Below are 25,135 nucleotides of genomic sequence, written 5' to 3' on the forward strand. Positions count from 1 at the left end.
TCTCAATGTTGACGTAGGTAAATAATATTAGACAATTATTAAAAAAAAAAAAGAATACACTTAATTATAACTTAATTTACTGGGATTGAAAATTGACAATTTTTACAATTAAACATAAAAATAGTCTTGTTGCATTGTACACATACCAGAGCTAGCTTACATCGGATGTAGCCAACGTTTTCAAAAGCAAATTGTCTCGTGCAGTAATGACGGGGTTTATTTTGTGCAGTTTTTGTTTCAGGACCGACTATTTCCGTCTAGTTTTTTTTTTATGACGTTAACAAAGTATACATTTTAAAATCTTTTTAAAATATCGGCAGCGTAAATAAACGTAATGACGGCAATAGTTTACTTACAGACTATAGCTAATAACTACAGCAAGTATAGCAATGCTAACACATTACTACGTCCAAATTATTATTTATTTTTAATACTAAAATGTCAAAGTTATATCTTTGTTTGTTGGGGGTAACAGGTGTGCTGAAATGTGTGTTAGCTTTTCTAATTGTTGTCACTCTTTCCCACAAGTAGGCCTACTCACTGTTAGTTTAGCGCCATGTTCATATTTCTAAGTTAAGACAGATAATAGATCATCCAAGTGCTTCTTTAATGAAACACTTTTTCTGTAGAAATTTCAGGCCCGTCCACCCTCTGTCTTCCCCACTTCCTCTTTTCTCCCCTCTCCTCCTCGGCTGTTTTCTTGAGGTGGGTTCAGGGAAGTGTTGAGGGGGCGGATAGTTTGATTTTCTCTGCATCTCTCTGAGCCAATAATGTAGAGGGGACTGTTGTGCACATCTCAGCTGGCAGACATTTAAAAGGGAGACAGTCCGGCGCTGGAGCAATTTGTATTAAACCCCCCTGGCCCCTGTCTATGGAGCGCGTAGTCTCCCACCCATTAGCAGTCCCACCAGCGTACAGCCGACAGCAGTAGGTGCTGATCACCTCGGAGGGTGCCGAAGAGGACTCATTCAGGATTAGATCATCGCACTTGTGACAGTGGAGGCTTGCGCAGGTGAGGGGATTTGGATGCGTATTGTCTCCCGCCACAAACATTAGACATTGTTGCTAAATTTATGAAAATTCATGTTTTTATATGCAGTTTTTGCGAAGATTGTTTAATATGGCCGTAGTAAAGCGGATGCTTTGGTATTGGCTAGAAGGTGTGGTATCCCTATGCGTAATGGATAGTACACAGTCGCATACAGCCTGGGTTGAAACTACAGACGATTTTTGATCTATTTAAGTTAGATTAGTATGAAGTCATATGTTTTGCTCTTTATACCAGCTTGGAATGTTCGGGTTTTTTTTAAAGCGACCTATTTCAGTGCGCTCTGACGCAGCGTAAAACCACTGACAGCTGTGCGTAAAACGTCTAAAGTTGAAACGATATAGATGATGAATTATTCTCTTGCTCCCTCTCAGGATGGCCAGCTCGACGCATATCCTCTGTAGTATGGTTTTCATCATCGGGTTGCTTTCCTCTCCCGTGGATGCCAAAAGAAACCGAGGTTCACAAGGCGCCATCCCTCATCCTGACAAAAACAACCCAAACGAATCGGAGCAGCAACCACAGCCTCCACAGGCGGGCTCCGGGTCCCGGCAGAGGCAGGGCTCATCCTCACCGGCCGACGAGGTGCTGGAGTCCAGCCAGGAAGCGCTCCACGTGACGGAGCGCCAGTATTTGAAACGGGACTGGTGCAAGACGCAGCCCCTCAAGCAGACCATCCACGAGGAGGGCTGCGTCAGCCGCACCATCATCAACCGCTTCTGTTACGGACAGTGCAACTCCTTCTACATCCCCCGGCACATCCGCAGGGAGGAGGGGGCTTTTCAGTCCTGCTCGTTTTGTAAGCCAAAGCGTTTCACCACCATGACGTTTACTTTGAACTGTCCGGACCAGCAGCCCCCAACCAAAAAGAAACGCATTCAGCGCGTCAAACAGTGCCGCTGTATATCCATCGATCTGGACTAAAGGCGCACAGAAACACGCTGAATGTTTCTCATTGCGTTTTACTTTATGGACTGGACTGAAATGCTGTGTCAGCAAAGAGCACGTGCCTGCCTCCAACTAGGAGGAGGCATCCGTTCGAGCATCTTTAGGCTACATGGATTCTTCTCTTGCACAATGCGTGAACACATAGGATATAAAACAAACAAACAAACAAACAAACAAAAAATCAACAAAAAAACAGATGTTGATCTGTAGAGTTGAACTCCTCACTTCTTTGTAAAAAACATCACTGCACGGGAACGCTGACTTTGAATGAGCACGTTTTACGCACGGCTTCCTCACCCAGTGATGACTGCAGAACCCGAGTTTTATTCAACACATCACTCTTTTTTGAAAGCGCATTGTGGCAGGACCTTATTTCTGCTTCTGGCTGTTTTTCTATGAGTTTATTTTTTAGTCTAACTGGAGGTTTCCACTGTGTGGAATTTGATGGATTACACGTGATATTTGTAAATAGAAAATGTGATTTTATTTCCTTATTACAAGAATCTTTTGAGGTTGACTGATTTCTTTGGATTTCGAAGTAATTGTTTTTGGTAAGGTTTATTGTAGACGTTTTTTATTTAGTTAGAATAAAGAATGTACAGTGATTGCTTCTACAGCGTCCAGGTTAAATAGTTGTAAAATGTACAGCCAACTTTAATGTTACCGGTTTGATTTCCCCTTTGGTTAAATTATCCCTGGAAACTTAGAATAAACGGATGTTGGAAAATTGGGATTGTTTCCCCTGATGTAATGTGTGTAAAAACCATGTTGAATCATCACCTGCTTCTCTCATCTTCACTGGCTCTCAGATGCCTGGAAACCAATCCCAGAAAATCCTTTAGTTTGATGGGAAAAGATGCCCTTTTAGAGGTTTGAATTAAGCCTTGATATTGGCCCAATCTATGCAATTGGAGATTATGATTTGATAGTAGATTTTATAGGGGATTTCTGGTTACAGGGCACAAACTTGATTTGTTGCAAATCTGATGTTCTTGCTTAGAAAAGACACTATTCTATCACAGTCATACTTATTGGTTTAACCTCTCTTTAATTGAAGCGCCAAAGATGTAAATCTCCTGTCAAAATAAAAGTTTTTTTTTAAATCAGGTTCAGCTCATTATCCGTAAATCTTTCTGCTGTGAAAACAAAGAACTTTAACTTAGTGTTTTTAAGTAAGCTTTATATGCGCCAAATTAGGACATGAAAAGGGATATTCCACCACATAAAATTTCTATCTTTGACACAAGCTCTGAATGTGAGGCTTCATGCTGACTCAGTTTATTGAAAACCCTCTGAATTATGACTCATCACATCCTCTTCTGGTCTCCTGCTGGCTGCACCCTTAGTCTTTTCACTTCTGCCTTATAAGAAAAAAACACAGATTGGGTTCCAGTTTTTTCAGCATCCATAGTTTATTGTTGAAATTTAAAACAATTCCATAAAATTACAGAGCACCTATGTGAGAGTTACTGAAGGTTACATGAACCGACACACAGTAGGGGCTACAGCAGGTCCTTGGGCACTATCTGCTCTTTTTCCCCATTTCGTAAACCCTCTGAAGCAAAGCATAGCAGGAAATATTTTTACAAAAAAAATGGCACATATGAAGGACTTTGGAGGGTAAAAAAGTAATTCAAGGTGCAGTTTGATGGAAACTTTGATCATGGAGGGTTTATCTGAGGTAACTCACATGGCTTCAATGTTCTCCGTACACAAAATACAACCCTCATCTCTCCAAAAGAACTGAAAAATAAATTCAATTTGTTTTTTTGAAAATATAGCATTCATTTAACTCCAGCTTCTTTATAACTCATAAAAATACAGCCTCAAAGAGAACAAAGGGAATATTTTTGGTTTAAAATAAATCTTTGCTTACATAAATAGACTTTCTTGAATGTTACAGGAGCGTGGTTACACCTTACAAAATAAAACAAAGTTTCTTACACTTTTTGAGAAATAAAATAAAAAAACATGACAAACATGAAGTAATGAAATTCATAAATGTTACAACAAGGAAACCTTTGCATAGGAAAAGAGGTGTTAAAAAAAAGTGCAAGACATGAAAAACACATACAGATAGCATACAAGGGGAGTGGGACTTATCGCGAGCTATGACAAACAGCTTCTGCAAGCGGTAAAGTGCTTAAAAATGTGCACCACACACTGTGATGTCTGTCGAGGATACTCTAAAATGCATATTTAATATCAGGCGTGAGTGGATGCGGGGCCAGAAGTTCAAGTTTGTGTGAGTGAGACAGTCATCGTCCCCTCTCTGGCCGTCAGTCAGGTACACAAAAGGGTGGGTAATCTTTACATTCTGATTGGTGGACAGACATTATCACACTTCCTCTGCGCAGATCAGACGCTGCATGGTCCCTGCCGATGCTACATGACATATTTACAAGATTTTTAATGAGCTGTGGTGAATGAAAAGCTACAAAAAAAAAAAGACAATGGGAACTGTATTTTTACCACTTACAGAGACATTTCCCTCTTTGAATACACAGAAGCCTCATCCCTCTGCTCTCTGATGTAACTTTGACAGTGCAGAAGAAACTCCTCGTGGATGTGTCAGCTGGCTCTGCTGTGAATCCCGCTGACCCGCTGAGACCTTTCACAGGCCGGCCACTCAGAGGTCACGTCACTCTGGATGAATGAGATCAACCTTTACCCTCTCACACTCTCATCACTGCAGTGGTGTCAGCCATGCATCCTCCCTGCAGGCCCGACTTCTGTCTGTGCAGCAGGCAGAAAAACCTTGATGAGAGCGTGGCGGAGCATAGGGTGGGGACGGGCAGAGGTTAGTAGGGCAGAGATATGGCAGTGGGAGTTGTTAGAGTCCGGTGAGGTTTTGTCGGGAAAGAGGGAAGAGGCCTTCTTGATCTCCTCATTTCTTCTTCTGCTGTCATTCAGCTCAAGGAGACACCAGCTTCCTTCTGCCGCAGCCTCTCTTTCTGTTGGAAACACCCAACAAAGATTCTGTTTATTCATTTCAATGCACACAATAAAGAGCGTTGTCTACCATGCATTTACAACTACTTACCAGACTGTTGGCGTTGACTTTCTTGGTTTCAACCCTCTTCTCCGCTGTTATCTTCTTGATGTTTTCTTCAGCTTCCTTCAACCTACAGAGAGAAAAAAATCCACATGGACTTGATATTTGCAGTTCCCTTTAAAACTAAAAAAGCACACTGAAAGCTCTGGTGCTAAATCATGAAAATAGTCCTTGTGCAACTCATAAAAACAATGTAAGGTCAGAAGCCTCTCATCACTGTGACGTTCTGAAGCTGTTTGTAAGAGCAGACATTTAAGTATCTCCCTAGGGCACCTTGTGTCATGGAGCCATGCAGTCTTAAACACACTCAAACACACACATGCAGATCCTCTGAGGAGTTTGTGGTCAGTGAATGCTCTGGAAGTGAGAGGCAGTAGAGAATGACAGTGGGTTGATGAGATAATGAGGCAGCCTTTAAAAAACACTTTGCTTTTATGAGTCCGAACACCATTTAAGATCAAGTTAATTGTACATAAGCACAATCAGCTGGGAGTGATGTGAGGCACGATTACCTAGTAAACAATTAACGCATCTGCGGAGGATGGCAGGATCTGTGAAGGCACCACCTGATATTTCAAACTTTGACTTTCCTCTTATCAGAGATGAGCAGTGACTTCACCCTCTGATGGTGTCATTGTTGACCCTGCAGCTCTCCTGCCCTTTGGGCTGCCATGTCCACCATCATTACAGTGTTTATCAGTTCTCCCCAAACCCACTGCCTTTAACGGCCACAGGCCCCCAGTTCGCTTGCTAATAAAGCCAGGCGGCAGCCAGGAGGGTCTGCAGTCCCTCAGTGGAATGCCCCCCCAACATGATGCCTCAGGTCAGAGGAAACATCATAAATCCAGACCCTAGTCTTTCAGACACAGAACCCTCAGCTACTCCTCTCTGATGTCCCCCCCACACCAATTTAATTCCTCACCAGAACCTGCTCATCACTCTTCCACAATTAGAGCTAATTTGACACAATGTCAGAGATTGTTGAAAGAGGAAAGTGACAAAGACAAGAAGTCTAACCAGATGGTAGAGCCTGGGTTCATCCTCTCTTAGAGGACCTGACTAAATGATAACAGTCAGGTTTTTGCAATATGGGCAAGATTTTAACAGATTTAACGGAGTCTGAAGGCAAAGAAAAGAGTCAAATTCTGTGTTCCAAAAAACTACTGGGTCCTACATATCCCACAATGCAACATGGTAGTATAAATATCTTGGAACCAAGGGAGAGAAGAGTGCAAGAACATTGTGCTCAAGTAAAAGTACAGTTAGTTTGAGTCAAAATTTCTTAAGTAGAAGTAAAATCAATGCCCTATAAAGCTAATCAAGTAGAATAAAAAGTGATTCATTTACATTGTAGTCCTGAGTAGTTATTTATTTTTGACACCTGATGGGGTTGAAACATGACACATGATTCTTCCTTAATGCAAAAACAAGAGAATGAATCTTTGACCATCATTTTAAAATAAAGATACATATGTTTAATTAATCTTACTCATGTATTAACTGGGAAAACTTTGACTCTGGTTTCTAACTTTTACCCATTCTTCTCAGTTTTAAAAAAGTTTTAAGGCGTGCCCCACGTATGCGGACGGCCCAGTCTGGGGCCCTTTGCCACATGTCTGTACCCCGCTCTTGTCCCTGTTTCCAACTTTGTCCACTGTCCTTCACTATCAAATAAAGGCACAAAAATGCCCACAATAAATCTTTAAAAAAATGAAATAAAAACAAGATCATAATGCAAATGAATTGAATAATTACAACCCCAATTCCAAAAAACTTTGGACACTGTGTAGAATGTAAATAAAAACAGAATGCAAACCTCATAAACACATATTTTATACCTAATAGATCATAGACAACATAACAGATGTTACACTAAGACAGTTTATCATTTCATGAGAAATATTAACTCATTTTGAATTTGATGGCAGCAACACTTTTAAAAAAGTAGTTATTGTATTGTGAACAAAGAAATGATATGGCTAAGGGCAGGTGTGCTGATCATCTCAGTCAGCTGTTATTTTAGTACAACATAATGAGGACAAAAACAATTAATAATGCTTCATAAAACTTATGTTGATTTTTAAGATAATTTAAAATACATTCACACTGCAGGCCTCAATGCTTAATTCTGATTTGTTCTCAGATCTGATGTTTTTTTGTTTGGCTGTTCTCACTCAAAGTCCCAAAGATCAGATATGTATCTGATTTAGAACTACGTTTGAAGGTGGCCTGAATCTGCATGAAAAGACAAGATTCATTGCGTCTAGTGATGTTCACGCTGTCAGAAGAAATCAGATATGAGTCACATATGAGCAAGAAAAAAAAATCTGATTTGGGTCACTTTTAACTGCAGTGTGAACGTAATTTTAGACTACCAGAAGGATGAGATGAGGAATCTGTCGGGGATTAAAATGATTTTGAGAAAAAGGAGATCAAGTAAAGGCTTTCCTCAATGTCCAATTGATCGGTCTGTGTGATGGTGTAATTTTGGTCGTTTGGTTGACTACAGGCATACTCTTTATGGGCAGAAACTTGGCAAGTGTAATTTAATTCTCTTTAAAAGCTGATTTGATGGCAAGTGACGTATGTGGTGCTGGCTTTCATCACCAAACTACATAAAAACACTGTCGATCGTTCAGAGATCCCATATAAACCACATCTACAGGTTGAAAAGTTTGCACAACATTGTCATAGAAACTAAGAAACAGACACTAACTCACTTCTCTTTGGAGACGTTCTTGCTCTGTCGTACCCAGGCGTTCTTGAAGTCATTGATGAACTCGTACCACAGCATAAAAACATGACTCAGGGCCACTTCTTTCTCCCCAGACTTTGGCTTAACCCCAAAGTAGTTCACTGTGTCCTGGAAACTGAAACAGAGCAGAGACAAACACAGTGTTGTCTTATCACACATAAACACTTATAAATAACCTCAGACATAAACAAAAGAGAGTTTCAGTGAACTGTCTAGGATTTACAAGTTAAAGTTATAAACAGAAAGGTCAGACAGCACTGGGAAGTGAAGGTGTGTATGCCCAAAAACATGAACAAATGAGAGGTTAAAAACAGTCCTGGAGCGCACGCAGGAAAAGATGGATGTAGTTGGACAGAGGGGCGAGAAGCAGAGCTGGAGGGCAAGAGTCCACCCTGCTGTTCCAGTAGCGGCGGCTTCATTATCACATTGACCTCCAGAGACTGCAAGGGAAGACTGCCAGAGGAGAGGAAGACAGCCAAGACCCGCTGCTGCTCCTCCACACTCTCTAAAACACACTACGGTTGAACTCTGCAGGAACACACTTACTGGCAGACAATGATATGACATACCCACGAGAGCAATTTCAGACACATGTACTATGCTGTTGCTCTTGTATGTTTTGCTTCCCAGTATCTTGTAAGTCTGTGAGGGCTGGCCACCTGTTTGGTGCATGGCATGTTTAAGTAATAATAAATGAACTAAACTGAACTGAATTGAAATTGTTTACTATCAGTGGAGCTTGTTGGTGAATCAAACGCACGACGGAGCTGGTTGAGAGAAGAATCATACCTTCCCCAAGAAAAGCTTTCAGTACTGTTCTTTATTTTTTCTGAAGTAAAGAAATAAGTGATAGAAGTACCTCTATAGCTACATCTGAGCTAATTGCTCCACTGGCAGCCATTGTTTACCAATTTACAGTGCAACTAAATCACACCCAAAGCTACAGCCTCGTTCTCCTCAAATGATGCTGCTTGGGTTGTCAGTTCTCAGATCAAGCACAAACATTTCAGATTGGAGAGATGGATCTGCCAGATGACAGACATTGACTCTGGCAAAATTCATCAGCTTTGCAAGGTGGCAAGAAGGCATACCCTGCAATAAGCCCAACCTTCAAATTTCTAGTCAAAAATATCCAAAACAGTCCGGCAGATCTCATACAGAGCAGATCTCTCGCAGACCACACTGATGAGACACCACATCTGTCAGAATTGAAATACACAATAAATCATTCAAAATTAAATCAAATTAAACATTCAGTTAGGGTTAAGGAAGGAATCAAGGTAAGGGTTAGGATACTGAAAGTTAAAAGTAAAAATACTGACCCAATTACAATTGATTCAGAAACACTCTCATCATATATTTAACCGTTTTATTCCAAAACAGCCATACAGTTTTACCTGGCGTAGAAGGCTCTGCTCAACAAATGTTCCCTGGATGAGGCAAGCAGCATGCTTTGACTTTCCATGGAGGGCATGGCTAGAAGCCCCCATATAGATAGATACAATTATGACAATGCATATTGAATACAATAAAATTAGTTCAAAAGCAATTAATCCAAAGTAGCACAAGTCTGAATGAGGGTGCAACAAGCTTAATGCTATAAAGGAGGAGGCTGGGGTGGAGGAGGTTAAGCTTTGCCAATAGGAGCAGCAGTGTGGTGCATCAGCATTAATGCAAGCAGGGATTAGTGCGAAGTACATCATATTCAAATACGCTGTGTTGAGAGAAAGAGCTGTGATTGTGGAAGCTGGGAGGTGATAATTGTGATCAGCTGATCACGACTGGGAGAATGACTACTGTGTCCTGCATAAACTGAACTGAACAGTCTGCTTACAGGAAAACAGTTTCTCCTTCATGAAAACGCTCTAATGCGGCTAACATAGCTAAGGCTAAAGCTAACAAAGCTGCGGTGGATAACAGATAACGTAGTTACGTAACTACCTTCAAACTAATTATGCTACATATGCACCATAGGTAATGTGGCTCCATAACTAACTTTGCTAAAGCTAAAACAAACAAAGCTACGGTAACTATGTCAGATATGTCATGTTCACTGAAGCTTGACCCATTAAATATGTAGTTATGTGAACCTGGACATGTATGCACAATTAATTAACTAAAAATAATCCATCCGTGTCTGTTACTGCAGAGGGTTGAAATGCCTGATTTAATGATAGTTTTTCAAAAGATTGCAGTGAAAGTTGCAATTCGAGGTTTTCTTTTTCCAAAAAACTTGCAGTGATAAATGTTATTTTATTTTTATTTTTTCAGAAAAGATGCAATGAACATTGCAATTTACTTTACAGATATGTTGCATTGAAATTTACGATGAGTTAGTTTTGTGTGTTTGTGTTTGTCTTTTTTGTTGTCTGTTTTTAAACTGCAATTTTTTTTCGCAAATTTGTTGCACTGAAAGCTTTGATGAGTTAGTTTTAGGTTTGTTTTTCTGTTTTTGTCCTGTTTTTTCAACTGCAGTGAAATGTGATTTTTTTTTTTACAAATATGTTGCATGGAAAATTGCAGTGATTTGAGGTCTACTTTTTACAGTAAGTATGTGAATGATGGCTTGATTTAGCTGTAGCTTTAGCTATATTGGCTTACATAGTAGCGTTAACAACATATGTAGTGAAGCTATGCTAACTTTAACTAAAGCTAATGTTTGCAATGTGGCTATTTAATGAATGCAACTGCCAGATTTTTAATAAATAAAAAAGGGTTCAAACTTTGTTTCAGCAGATTATCTCCCTTCTGTTCTGACAGATGCAGCATCTCACCATCGTGGTCTGCAAGGGGGGGCTTCTGTGGTCTGCAGCCAGACACCTCTCATAACATCTGATAGTGTGATTATTTCAAGACGATCCAGTTAAAATTGCTAACCCAATTGAAAGAATTTTACTTGCTACAAACAATGCTTCCCTTACAATTTGTGCTTTACATTTTGACTGGGGTTGTCAGGTGAATGTGGCTTAATATAAAGGCAGTTACATGTTTTTGATGATAAATTGCACAAATACACATGCTTAAATTTGAGTTTTGCTGAGTGAAATGCAGACTTCCCCTTCATTTTTCCCCTCTGACCAAAACATGAAAGATGTTTTCTCACCCTGCCTGTCAACAGGTTGATAAAGGGTGCTATAATTCAAAAGATGCTCCCTGTCCCGTTGACACCTTGATATGCTCTGAAGTGGCTTTTGGTGACGCTAATCTAAGACATGTTCACACAGAGAAACGGTACAATATGCTGCCCAGACGGCGTGGCTGAAAGCTGAAAACAAAGTGGGCTCCTGCGTGAGCCTGCTTCACATTTCCCAGTGATGCGTCATTTCGCTGTAGATCATTCTGTACGCTACAAAAGAAATCAGAGGCTCTTGGATGTTTGGACTGACCAAACAGACGTTTGCTGCAGCTGGTCCGGTCTGGTATGATGAACAGGGTCGCCTCTCTATCAGCTCCCTTCTGACCCTGGGTCATCATGTCAAAGAATGCACAAATCAAGCATCAGTGCTTTTCCTTTCACCCCTCCAAGCATACACCACAGACAGATACACAAAGATTTACTCAAAACAGATGCAACACACACATGTGAGTGTACATATGAAGCATAAACACAATCAAGCAGACCTTTGTTCACTCACCAGTGTACAAGAATTTAACTCATGCAAACAAACACACGCTTCTGTGATCCACACTATGATGGCATTGCCGTGAGATGGTTTACTGCAGCACCCACAGCCGGCATTCCTCACTGACAGCTATAAAAAAAAAGGGCCATTACAAAACCATGAGCAGCCATGAGAATCAGGGAAATATTTGGAGAAGAAACTCTGCATTCTTTTGTTTCCCCAGTTGGAAGATTACACAAGTTAACGCCGTGTTGTTGGCTGATTCAGCAAAGGCAACAAGTCATCACAGAAAAGCCGAGTGGAATAATAAACCACCTGGCATCTTTGAAACCAAAACTGTATAGTGACTGTGAAGGCCAGATCAAATTGAGCATGATGCAGGGAGAAGCAAATGTAATGAGGCAGAACTGAGGACAGAACCAGAAAAACCTCATTTGCACTGGGACATGAACAAATTAGGACTGCATATTGAAGAGAAGGCACTAGTATCAATTTATACAGGCTTTAATGTGGAAAAACACAAATAACCAGATACTCACTTAACAGATGCTTTCATATTATACAGCATCACAGAGTGCTTTTAAAATTATTACATTGATGGTTTAGTTCAACTTCCTAAACCTAATTTTGAACTGGTTTGGAACCTGAAAAGCTGGTTCTTAGCTTGAACCAAAAATAGTTGTTTCTTCCTCGTGAACCATGACATCATCAGTGGGCTTGCCATATTCTAGGCTGTGAATTTGGGCAGAAAATGGAGAAGAAGATGTCTGCTGAGGAGATGAAATGTTTGGTTGCGATATGGGAATCACCAGAATTCCAGATGAAGCTGGAGAGTAGTACACGGAAGAGATGACAAAGGCTGGGTGTGACTGAATGCCAGAACAAATTATTAATAAACTCAAGAAACAACCTGAGTAACATGGAGTAACATCCTCCCACTGTGGTTCTGCTTAAACTGGTGTTAACGCACACTGGTTTACCAGAAAGCACCAAGGTCTTGAGACTCCAGAACAGAGCCAGAACCAGAACCAGAATCTTGTCTGTCTTAAAGAAATGAGCTCCAGAGATCCTGTGTGGAGACTGGACAAAGTTTTAGAAGGACAACCATCACTGCAGCCCTCCACTGATCTGGGCTCTATGGCAGAATGGCTAGACAGAGGTATCTCCTCAGTGTAAAACACATTAAAGCTTCCTTGGAGGTTGCAAAAAAAGCACCTGCAGGACTCTCACACTGAGAGAAATAAGAAACAAGATTCTCTGGTCTGATGAAACCAAGATTGAACTGTTTGACCTCGATTCTAAACATCATGTCTGGAGAGAACCAGGCACTACTCATCACCTGCCCAACAAAACATATCAGTGGCAGCATCATGCTCTACAGATATATCCTCAATGTAAACCTGTTACGCTCAGGACCTCAGACTGGGATGAAGCTTCGCCTTCCAGCATGGCAATGACCCTGAGCACACAGCCAAGTGGCTGTGAGTGGCTTAGGGACATCTCTGTGAATGTAGCCCAGCCAGAGCCCTGACTTGAATGTGTTATATCTCTCCAACAATGATCCCCATCAACCTGACTGAGTTTAAGAGAATTTGCAAAAAAAGAATGGCAGAAAATCCAACAGTCCAGTTGTGCAAAGCTTGTTGTGTCAAATTTAAAAAGGTGCTTCAACTTAGTACTGAGTAAAGGGTCTGAATACTAATGTCAATGTGATATTTCAGTTTTCAGTTCATAGCTGACCAAAAATATCTAAAACTCCGTTTCCACTTAACCATCATAGGGTACTTAGTGTAGATTAATGAGAGAATAGATGAATTTAAATGATTGCAGGATCAGGCTGCATCATAACGAAATCTATAAAGAGAAGGGAGTCTGAATACTTTGGCATGAAAAAACAATGCTTACTTGAACGGCAGCTATCTAACGTCATCGACTAAAACACTGTGACTTTAGCTGTACACGCAACCTAAAATGAGTAACTCAGTGACACAACAGCCCACCATGTAAAACCAACTGGCTGACTTTGATTCACAGGCTCTTGGATACCCACTGACTCCTTATGAGGCTTAGGTATTATGTAGCACTAAAGATGCATTGTCTGTTTCCTTTATTATCACTGAGCCATAATATTGACGCCTCTACTACTACTGCTGCTGCTGTTTGTGAGGATCCCTCACCCAGCGCAGATGTGAAAGCCCACCCAGGGCCCGGTGAGCCCGCTGACGCCCATATTCATCAACAGCGTGTCACTTTTATGAGGTGACTCTGTGGGAACCTGAGAAAAACGCCCCCCACCACCTCTTTGCCTCCCTTCTGCTCTACCTAGCACCAGTCAGCCAGCCCCCTCTTTAGATGAAATTAAAGGAGAACTTCATTAAAGGCAAAGGTGCTGTCAGCTGCAGGGCCCCTTTGATCAATATTCCACCTGAAGTTCAACACCTTCATTACAGTTGTGCTGCACACAAAAACATGTTAGTCCAGGTCATTGCTACAGATATTAGTCTGTAGTGCGGGTGGTGATGAGAGGCCATGGCACAGACTGAGAGCTGCAGAAGCCTTTTCCCTGGCTTCAAACAGCAACATGAGACACAAGAGTTTGGGACCAATTTGCTGAGTTATAGTTTTGTCCAAAGCTATAAACGTCTTCATTGTTTAGAGTTTCCATTTCCATGTATCCGACATCTTTCACTTTCTCCTTTATGTGCTTTCATGATTCATTTTGAAAGTGGGGGAGTAAGATTATAAAGCAAACAACCCTGCTCTCTATCCAAACAAGGCAAAATAATCTATTCCCCTTGTTTGTCTGCTCCAACATCTTTTTCCAATATGAAATGTTCCAGATATGATTTTGCTCGGACAGTGTGTCTAACGCCTATAAATCAGATGCCTCTCAGAAAACTCTTGGGAGTCTTCTGCACAAAACATGGCAGATAAGAATGATAGGAACTGCAGGGGAGGAAGCACTGGGCGTTCAGGCTTAAAATACAGAGTGCTTCATAGTGAGGGTGTGTTGAAATCCAATGTGTTCCTAGTTAGCACTGGGACATGGTTTGTTTTTGAAGATTTGTTTTTTTACTATCAAAAATCCAAGAAAAAGATCAAGAAAAAGATCATTAGTGCAGCCCTTTTGCCTCTGATGTCACAGTCTGTTCTGCCCAGGCCCTGTCTGAATGGTGATAGGTGCATGTTACTCTCTAGATGCTAGCACAGAATTCCCCACAGTCATCAGTGTAGGGCACATTTTGTTCATGGAAAGTTTTTCGGGGGCGATGTAAAATGGGATACGGATGGACAGAAATCTTTCTTGGAACAATGAAACAACATGAATTTTGTACACATATTTACACAGCTATGTAATTACGTACAGGTGATTCTTAAAAGTTTAGAAAATCATGGAAAAGTTCATTTGTTTCTGTGATTTACTTTAGAAGGTTAAATTTCCATAAATTCTAGATTCACACCTCACAAAAGTTAAATATTTCATGACTTCTTTCTGTTTTAATCTTGATGATTATGGCTCATAAAAAAATATTCTCAAAATAATAGAATATTGTGGAAAAATCCAATTTGCAAAGGTTTGAAAGAAAATTTGAATATCATTTGGAAATCCAGAAAGTTCCAGAATACGAAGGAAGATAAGAGAGGCCAGGAATTAAAGGTGCTTGAAGTCTATTGCTTTCAGTTTCCAAAGTCAGTGATGGGTTGCGGTGCCATGTCATCTGCTGCTGTTGGTCCACTGTGCTTTATAAAGTCAACACTGGCAGCCGTCTACCAGGAGATTTTAGCACCCTTCATGTTTTCATCTGCTGAGAAGCTTTATGGACATACTGATTTCCTCTTCTATCAACTTGGCACCTGTCTACAGTGAAGCCAAAACTACCAGAAACTGGTCTGCTGATCATGGTGTTACTGTGCTTGATTGGCCAGCCAACTGGTCTGACGTGAACCCCATAGAGTATCTCTGGAAATGTCAAGAGGAAGATGAGCAACAACGGACTGACTGGCTCCATGCCACGTCACATAAATGCAGTTATTTGTGCAAAAGGAGCTCCAACCAATTACAGAGTGGACATATGAGCTGAATTTTCCAGGTCAACATTTCTGTACTACAAATTCTTTTTTGGATGGATATTTTGTGATATTCTAATATTCTGAGACGGTGGATTTTCATTTTCATGAGCTGTAAGTGATATCATCAAGATTACAACAAACAAAAACAAAGGTAAATCTTTCACGTTGTATGAGATTTATCTAGAACATATGGAAGTTTCATTTCCTGAATTTAATCAGAGGATATCAGATAGATAGTCTTTTTTTTTTAGATGCATCTGTATATCTTGAAATAAAATGTTTATCTGGACTTGTCAGGTGAATGTGGCTTACAATAAAGGTTCTGAGATATTGTTGACAATAAATAAGACAAATAGACTTGTTTAGATTTGAGTTTTTGCAGTGTTGTACCTGCAGATACTTGTTATGTGATCTGTGATCAATGATAAACAAATCAGGCTACTACATTATTTTTTCTCATCTAAACAAGATTTTTAGTCTTATTTCTAAATGTGCCTGGGCTTGAGGCTGATAAGTTGGCATCTTACCTTTTCTGTGCTGCATTGAGTCGGTCCTCTTCTGCTGAATGATCCTTTTGAGCTGTTAAAAAAAGGGCAAATGTAAGATTTAGGCACATCGACAATGACTTATCAAACAACTTCAGATAAAGAAGACTGTTCCCTTGTGATTCATGGAGTCCAGATGGGGGCGCTGCACTCATGACACAACCTTAGAGTTACCACTGGAGGAGGACAGAAGAAGAAAGGGCTCTGGGTTGAGATGTCATGTACTCAACGAGCGCATTATCCAAGTGTCAGTTAAGCACATTGTAAAGTTTGACGTGCCTCTGTGAGTTGACGCAAGGGAGTGTGAGCCTGTGACGCCTGGGCTCAGGGTGGGGAGAGGTGGTCTGGTACATGTGCATGATCTGTGCAGAGCTGAACAGGGGTGCAGGGTTGAGCATAGAGGCTTGGGAACTGGAGGCTCCTGCGGACTGCTGCCATGTAAAAGTGTCTAAATGCAAGGCAGATGTGTGCGGCGGGCCAGGCTGAGGTGCAAGAATTTATCTAGGGCCAGAGAGAGCCTGTGATCTCAGATTTATTGCATTTTTCCAGATTCATCCTTTTTACAATGATGGGGGACCTTTTCCTACTTGAAGATTTAAGAGCGGGAAGTCTCCAAAAAATTGTTCAAAGAAAGGTTTGGGGGTCTTCTGGGAGAAGGTGAGCTTAAGCCTCCAACCAACCACCCCTCTTACTTTTACCCTTTTTTCTGTGGGTATGGAGGCAAACCTAATGAAGGGAGGCTGTGGCCATGTCTGGGGTACGAGGAGGAGGGGGGGCGAGGAGAGGGGCCGTGACCAATGGTGTTAGTCTCAGTGGGGGTCGGGCTGGCGCCTGAGGTACCCCTCTGGTGCGACTGTGCAGAGGTGGCACTGGAGCCGAGAGAGAGAGAGAGAGGATGTGTGAAGTTTCTCTTCGCCGGCTCCCTGTGTAAACATGAAACCAGTAGTCGCTAACTAGAAAGTTATGAGATGTGCATGCTGAGAGGGATAATAAATTAGGGCTTTAAAACTCTGACACACTTTACCAAACGGCTGCTTTAGCGAGATAACAAAGCAAAGGAACAAAGCCCATGAAGAGTGTTGAAGACCTTGGGCATCCCTTTACCATCTCTATTTGATCCCATCTCAGAGCTCATCTAAAAAAACGATCCTTAGTCAGATTTTATCTGCAGATTCTACTTGATTTACGTAATTCATGGTCATCTGGACAAGTGGAGTTTTGGTTATTGGGTGTGACTCACTGACAACAAAGAAAGCGTAAGGATGTGATGATACATGTGCCTGCACTGGAAGAGCCAGATCATTTAATAAGAGTGGAGTTGTTTTTAATTAGATGTGGCACATATTCAACACGAAAATATGTCCATCAGGGCATCCCTAGAGGTTTCAAAGAGCTTATTATAAAGGGAAACAAAAGAGGGAATGTTGTCATTAACACAATCCTATCCACGGGGATGTTTTTGTTTTCTAGCTTTACCTTAGAAACAACTTTTATGCAAAGAGAAGAAAATGCCAGACATCAGGATATATGGCAGAAAATAAGCAAAAAGGATCAGGTTAATGCCTCGTAAAAAAACAAGTCTTCATATGAAATGGTGTGGGAGATATGGCACAGTACAAGTCCCCTAACAATTCATGCGACTAAATTCTGTATTGCAATGAGTGATCAGACGATTTAAATAACTGAATAAAATAAAATGGCCAGAATTAATGTTTTTCAGTCAGAGGCACTCTCATCACATATTTAACCATTTTATTGCAAAATGGGTCTACATTTTTACTTGGCGGAGAAAACTGTGCTCAAAAGATGCTCCCTGGGTTAGTCAAGCAACTTGCTTTGACTTTCCAGGGAGCACATGGCTAGAAACCCCTACATAGACAGATACATTTATGACAATGCATATTGAATACAATAGAATTTATAGAAAAGCAATTAATCCAAAGTAGCATGGATCTGAATATGAGGATACAACAAGCTTTATGCTATAAAGGAGGAGGCTGGGGTGGAGGAGGTTAAGGGCAAGCAGGGATTAGTTATTATTATATTTTTATTTGACTCCAACAATTCAATAATGGCCTCATTCCAATGTCAACTGGCAAACAAATCTTGAGGAAGCCAGGACTTTCGAATCAGAGCAGTAACATGATGTGACAAGCACAAGAGCAGTCTTACAAGAGATCGGATCGCTTAGTTTTTAAAGTTCCCCGTTAGATCAGAGAGAGATCAACCAGGCAAGAGCACAGAGCGTCTGGGTTCACTTGCGGAACTTGCTGTGAGCCTGCAGGTTACAGGTCAGTGCTACTTAGAAACAGGAGCAAAGTGTTTATCACTGATCTACTTTGTAAGAGAAAGACCTTGTTATGTGATGATGCATGTCTCAGTATTGTTTCTAAACAGTTAATTTCAATATTTAAAATCATGTGCCAAGCACATGAGTCTGCTGTCAGCCTCCAGGGTGTGTACCTAGGTAAGAAATTCACGCATTTGCTGATGAGTCAGATTTTAAGAGCTTCAGCTGTCTCTGATGTGAGAACAGTTGCCTTGTTTTGCCTTTTGAAGTCATGGATTCATCACAAACAACGATTACACACCTCTCCTCGCTGACGCACAGGCAACGGCTTGAGGAGTTGTGTTTATTAAGAAAGGTTTACAAGTCTTCCATTGGAAAGTTTATGTTCAAGATGTGCAGGCAGAAACCGAGAGGATTTTGTAGCCAGTGGCGGCTACAGTGGTTTTAAAAGCTTCAAATATTCTGAGATACTGAACACAGCCAAAGAAGGGCTGCAGATTTCAGATGATGGAGGGAGTCTTGTTTATCTATTCTGAACTCCTCTGCAAATAACGCAGGCTGTAGTCTGTTAATGTAGTCATTGTGAGATATGAATATTGTGGACAGGATTAAAACGGTATCACTCATGCTGACAAACATACCATAAATATTCAGGTAAAAACCTGAGCTTTTATTTACATCAGCCTACAAGGGAGGCCCTGTTACACTTGGGACAGACAGATGTCAACACTTCTTTAAAACAAAATGCAGATTATACCAGAAAGAAAATTCAACTGTTTGTAAAACTAGGATATTAATAAAAATGTGAAATCGCATATGATCTTGCTTTGAAATTGTTATTTTAGGGCTGCTTTAGACTGGGGTGAATGTCAACAGTGTGTCAGCTGCGTCAAAGCTTGATTTTCATTTCAGTGCGCATGTTAAGTCAGGGATTTTAGACTGCCTGCAGCAGTGCTGCATCTCACAGGATGAAAATCTAGAGAATAAAGGATGATTTTTTTCCGCAAGCCACACACGGATCTAGGCCAAAACAGACAGGGAAATGATAAGCAGAGGGCCATATTTATCTTTTATTTCCTAAAACGGCTTATTCGAAAATGATTTCTGTTGTTTCTGATAACAGTAATATTCCTAGTTAGCTTCGACATCCATTTTTCACCATATTCTTCTAACAGTATCACCTAAAGCAGTATCTCTCACTGGAGAGCAATAGCGACCAAGTTTTTGAAAATGTTTGACCTCTTGAATTTATTTAACAAAACAATTTCAGTTTGAACCCTAAATGAAAAAAACAAACAAAGTCAGAACGAACAAACAGACAATGTAAAACAAATATGTTTAAAATGCATGTCATTACAGAAGGCTGTTCATGCGTTTATCTTGTTTTACTCAATTTTTCCAGAGGCGGACTTGAAATTTGTGTAATTTCTCAAAGACACCAGCTGTGTTATCCAAAGAAAAGGAGACAAATAAGTAGAACTCTCAAGACAAATACTGAGATTTACTTGTTTTCATGGAAAAACCTAAAAATACACATATGAATCTACTTAGGGATCCTGTTTTTCCCACATTTCTTTTTCCTGACACTCATTTGTGACCCACTTTAAAAAGTTTTGCAACCCACTTTGGGCCCTGACCTAACAGTTGAGGAATAACTGACCTAAAAAATGAGGAGGTCTCCGAAATACTTACCTTGTTTTAGCAGATACACATCCACATTGGTAGAAAATGTTTGCAATGTGTTTCTTGATGACCCTGATAAAGGCCACAAACCAAAATGCATTGTTCTAATAAAGCTGTTCTCTAAACTTCAACTGTTGCCGGAGCTTTCTGTGTCCACGTCGGTAGAATATGTCATAGGGACGATAAACGCAGAATGCTTAACAACTTGGTTTGTGCTTCTCAAAGTAAAAGCCCAGTTTAGCATTTCTGTTAAGTGCTGCTTTTTATTCTGAAATTTATACAAATTTATAGGTATGCAATAAATCAAGTGGCTTGTAGGGAGGTTCAATGAGGTAAAAATAGGGGGGAAGACAAAGCTGTGACAGCAGGGGGACAGAGGTAAAAAAACTTGGAGCAAACATGCTTTGCTGCCGTCACGCAGCAAACACGCACCCAGTCTGAAGATGTGAAATCAACCTGTTTCACAGGGGACACACATACTACCATTAGTTTGTTTTTATTGGACAGATAATTAAGTTTACCTTTACTTTTTGAGTCTAGCTGATCTTTTTTCTTGTTTTTAATTTGCTACCTCCCTCAACACTAAATGCATAAGGGCCTCTGGCTCAGACTTGCCTTTATTGGGCAGAAGGTGCAGTAACACCAGGCGAGTAAGAGAGGCTGGGCCTTATCTGAAGTTTTCTGGAACTCCTTAAGTTAAAGGAAAGTTTGTACTAAAAGTTTAGAAAAGCATATTATGTCAGTTGCCTTTTTTGTTTAATATGCAGATATTCTTATGGCCAGCAAACCCCACGGACTCTTTCATTTTCAGTCAGCTCTCCATGTTTTACCATTTTGAACAGGAATGAGGGATTTCAAACTGAATTCACCCAAATTTGAGCCGGCTCACTGGGCTTCTCTGAGAAGTCAGAAATGAATCAAGCATAACATTCAACCACTAAAACTCATTTTTCTGTTCAGGAGTGCTAGTAAATAACTATAATTTGACATATTCATCAAGAAATAACAATGTGCTTTACTGTTTTTTCAGTTTTTTTTGTAAATCAGTACATTTAAAAATTCATGAATAACAATAATAATTATATTTTAGCATTAAAAATATCATTTGGGTTAAAGAGCTTCTACGTATTGGTGTATTAATCATTGCAGAAACATAAAAAATGATTTTGGTAATTACCAATGCTGTTAATTTAGGGCAGCTGTGGCATAAACCTTACTTTGGTTAGGGTTAGGGTGGTCTAATAAATTTGTTAAGCACTGTACCAATCCATAAAGTACTGAAACCTGAGTTTATCTGATGTAACATGACAAGACCATAAATTTAAAGCTTAGCTTTAGTTATTTTTCTTCTCTGTTGTCATGCATTTTCTTTAGTGACATATCTTTAGTGTCTTAAAACAAGAATGAGCATTGTTCAAGTTAATTTCTGTCGACTGCTGGTTCAAAGAACAAACCTGAAAAACACAAAGGTTGAAGATATGAAGACATCAGTGAGAGTTTTCATGGAATATCCATAGAGATGTTGCACATTCATTCCCTTAATCTGAGACAAACCTTTGGTATGAGTGGTTCTGTGGGGTTGTGGTTTGAGGAAACAGGCTTACAGGTTTGACCACAACAAAGGAAAAAATACAGAGGGAAATCCTTGTTGTGTTGTGGTTTAAGTTTGTGACAACGTATTGCCCCCAGAGAGCAATGGTACACACAAAAAACCAGAACTAATAAATAGACCATGAATATGGACTTTGCTGTTACAGTAACATAGGTTTAGAGGGTCTGTGGATCTCTGAGAGGAGCAGGGACACTGTTCCTAGAAGGAGAGCCTGCTTTTGATTTGTGTGAACCAACCCTTTGAGAAGAACAGCATGCTCTAGTTTCCTTGTCGTCTCTTTTAGAGCAAAAGAAAACAGGCTGCAATAAAAGTTCCACCATACATTTAAAGTATGAAATGGTAACTTCATTTAAGGTCAGAAGTTGGCTGCCTATGACAGTTAACTGTCTACAAATGACTATTTTCTGATATCACGATGGTTAAGTAGATGTTATGTCAACAAAATCTGAGGGGACTGATGCTGAGCTGTATCAGCAGAAAAACTTGTCAGTAAAGCAGAAACATGCAGAAACTCAGTAAAAATTAATGCAAAATAAAAATAGAAAAAACCATAATGTGGACAAAAATGTCCATAATAACACCAGAGGCTTAAAGGTGCATAGATGGTGAGTGACTTTTGCATTGGTGCATCTTTTTCACTTGACAGCTTCAAAAAATATCCCACAGTTTAAGGAGTAAGGGCACAAAGATAGTCTGAGTGAGTCTCAGAAGCTCTGCTCCTGTCCTGGTGGTCCCCAGGTCGGATCCACTGAGGCCGGCCAGTCTTTACAAGCCCGCAGCCAGAGATGTCCCGCCAGCTTTATAGAAGCTGAGAGTGCATGAGAACCATGTAAGAGGCAATGCGATCCCTTCTACGGGCCTGTAGACTCCTGTCTTCATGCTGTCTTACAGCGCACCAAGACACCCTCTCCCAGCAAGACCAAAAACACACAGACGCACAAACACAAGCACACACTGACAGGCAGATTTTGCACCACTCAGCTGACTGTCTGACATGGCAAAAAACATAATTATACCTTCCTCTTTTTTAAAGGTCCCAAACTGGGCATGAGGGCGAACACTGGGCTTTTCTAGCTCAGTTTCATGTCTATCTGCTCAGCTGTAAATCCTCTGTCAAATAACCCGTTTCATTTCTGAAGAAAACAAGAATTTTCTTCAGTGTCCTTTTACAGCTTTACGAATGACGGGGCAGCAGGAGAGTGGGACTGAGAGCAAACATAAGGGGGGACATAAGTACGTTTTCTTGCATGATTCGGGAGCAGTAGCTGATTAAACTACATATGGCTCCTCTAGACTTGAATAAGTCAAATTAATGTGTGTAGAACAACATTTTGGGAATATTAACATTAGACGGAAGCTTCAGAGGAGATGGAAATGTGAAGATCTGGGACTTAAATAAGGAAATGAGATTCTAAGAAGTGCAGGAAGGTTGCAATGGATGACTTCTCCTTTGATTTCCTTTGATGCTAAAGGGTATTTTTGACTCTTTATTCCACATTTATGTTTTGACATTGTCTTGATATAAGCTATAAAGACATTTTTACATAAATGAAAGACCAGTTTGTACCCGTTTAGGGCTGTAATGCTCCATAAAGTTAAACTGAATCATAGCCTGACTTACCAGCAGAGATAAATCTTTCCATCTTCCCCTTAAATGGATTGAGGTGCTCCCTTGAAGAGTTGTCACACACCTTCTGTACGTCTTTCTCACAAGCTAGAACAAAAAAATGGAGGGAAATTTATCATCAACATTTTCCTGTATCAGTTTTATTCTTTCATCATATTATATAAACTTTTTATTACTCTCTTCTTTTGCTTCAACACCACATTGCTCCACTGAAGTGTGCTCTGTGTTCACATGCAGACATTCACATGCAGGCCAAAATATATGATGTGTGATGAAGATGCACTCCAATTGGTTTCTTGAAATTTATGAACATACTGTATATACAAAGGATACGGGTGCGCAGTTTTGTTACTTTGACCTGAGATTTATATATAAGGAATAAATAATTTAGTGTAAAAAAATCTTTATAAAAATCACGAGGAGGAAAGATTCAGTACAGAGGTCCCAGTTTGGGGGTTAAGGCTGGGCACAAGTTCAGTTCATCAAGGAAGAAAGAAACCAAGTTCCAGGTTTTTGCCTTTAAAGGGGACCTTGAGGGCTTTGAAAAGTGCTTAATGAAATGCATCATTATCATTATCATTAAAATTACTACTACTATCAGATTTATTATTCTAGGTTCCCCTCATGTATTACTTTTAACCAACTCACATTTTGTTCCATCTAGTTTAATTTCTATGCAATAGTTGGTGCATTAAACACTGCTTATCCAGAAGATACACAGCTTTTTTTGCATGCCTCGCAAAAGTGTGCAAACTTTGCACATGGACTGCAACCTGACAGCTTTGACTTGGCCAGTCCAGAACATTCACCATTTCTGTGTAGCTTTTGCTGCATACTTCAGGTCATTGCCTTGCTACAAACATTATTCTCCCAAGCCGTAGTTCCCTTGCAGAATGAATAAGAATATTCTCCAGGAGTTTACTACATTTTGCAGCATCCATTTTACCCTCTACCTTTACGAGCCACTGAGAAGTACCCCCACAGCATGATGCTGCCACCACCACGCTTCACAGTGGGGACGGTGTGTTTGTGTTGATGTGCATTGTTTGGTGTCTTGTCTGATGGCCAAAACGCACCACTTTGGTCTCATTAGACCAAAGAACTTCCACAACGTCCACTTGACCATGGAGTCTCCCACATGCCTTTCAGCGAACTCCAGTTCAGAGTTTTCAAGTTTTCTTCTCCTTCTTTCATAAAGCTTTGACTGGTTAAGAACCCAGGCAACAGTTGTTGCATGCAGAGTCTCTCCCATCTCAGCTGCTGAAGCTTGTAACTCCTTCAGAGTAGTTACAGGTGACCTCTCTCACTAGTCTCCTTCTTGCACAGTCACCCAGTTTGTAAAAACAAGACAAGACTTGTTAAAAAAAAGTGAGCCAACTGAAACTAAACTAGCTTATATCAACCATGTAAAATAAGTCTTAATTAGAATAAATACATTTTCCCTACATATATAAATAACATATATAAGTACACTTTCACTAAACGTTCTGACTAATTTTCCCCATAAGCTTCTTGTTTGGATAGGTTCTAATGTTGTTGTCGCATACTCTTTGATTTAAAAACCAGTAGTTCTCAAGCATTGTTCTCCATGTTGTTGGTATCTCTGCTGACTTAATAATATACACGTGAGAGCAGCAGATGTGTGTTTGCTGTTTGTGGATTTGTTTTCTGAGCAGCTCCAAATGACCTAACTCGCACGATCTGAGAGGAAACAGCCGTGACTGAGCGTGTTCCAGCCGAACCTTTCCCATTTCCTCTCAACTGTAACCCGGGTTAATATACACACAGACGCCTGCTAAAAGAACTTTGGCACATTGCTCCAACCTGTAAGTCATTAATGGCTGCAATAAATACCTTGACTTGCTTATGACTGCATAG

General features: G+C 40.4%; 2 protein-coding genes across 3 annotated transcripts in view; one reads left to right on the forward strand and one right to left on the reverse strand.

Annotated features, from left to right (window-relative positions):
- Positions 1–734: 734 nt before the first annotated feature.
- On the forward strand, positions 735–3,103 carry grem1b (gremlin 1b). The gene is made up of 2 exons (XM_041812182.1): positions 735–1,012; positions 1,423–3,103. The coding sequence occupies exon 2, from the start codon at positions 1,424–1,426 to the stop codon at positions 1,970–1,972; it is 549 nt and encodes a 182-aa protein (XP_041668116.1). The 5' UTR covers positions 735–1,012; position 1,423; the 3' UTR covers positions 1,973–3,103.
- A 287-nt stretch (positions 3,104–3,390) lies between these two features.
- Positions 3,391–25,135, reverse strand: part of LOC121526426 (formin-1-like) — a 90,553-nt gene continuing 68,808 nt past the window's right edge. For both annotated transcript variants that reach the window (XM_041813003.1, XM_041813004.1), the window contains exons 15-19: positions 23,252–23,344; positions 16,028–16,079; positions 7,772–7,921; positions 5,040–5,121; positions 3,391–4,950 (exon numbers count right to left, since the gene is read on the reverse strand). In XM_041813003.1, coding sequence (XP_041668937.1) covers positions 4,906–4,950; positions 5,040–5,121; positions 7,772–7,921; positions 16,028–16,079; positions 23,252–23,344 — 422 coding nt within the window. In that variant the 3' untranslated portion in view covers positions 3,391–4,905. The remainder of the gene's footprint in view (positions 4,951–5,039; positions 5,122–7,771; positions 7,922–16,027; positions 16,080–23,251; positions 23,345–25,135) is intronic.

This window comes from Cheilinus undulatus, linkage group 18 (genome assembly GCF_018320785.1).
Source record: "Cheilinus undulatus linkage group 18, ASM1832078v1, whole genome shotgun sequence".
NCBI classification, from domain to species: Eukaryota; Metazoa; Chordata; class Actinopteri; order Labriformes; family Labridae; genus Cheilinus; species Cheilinus undulatus.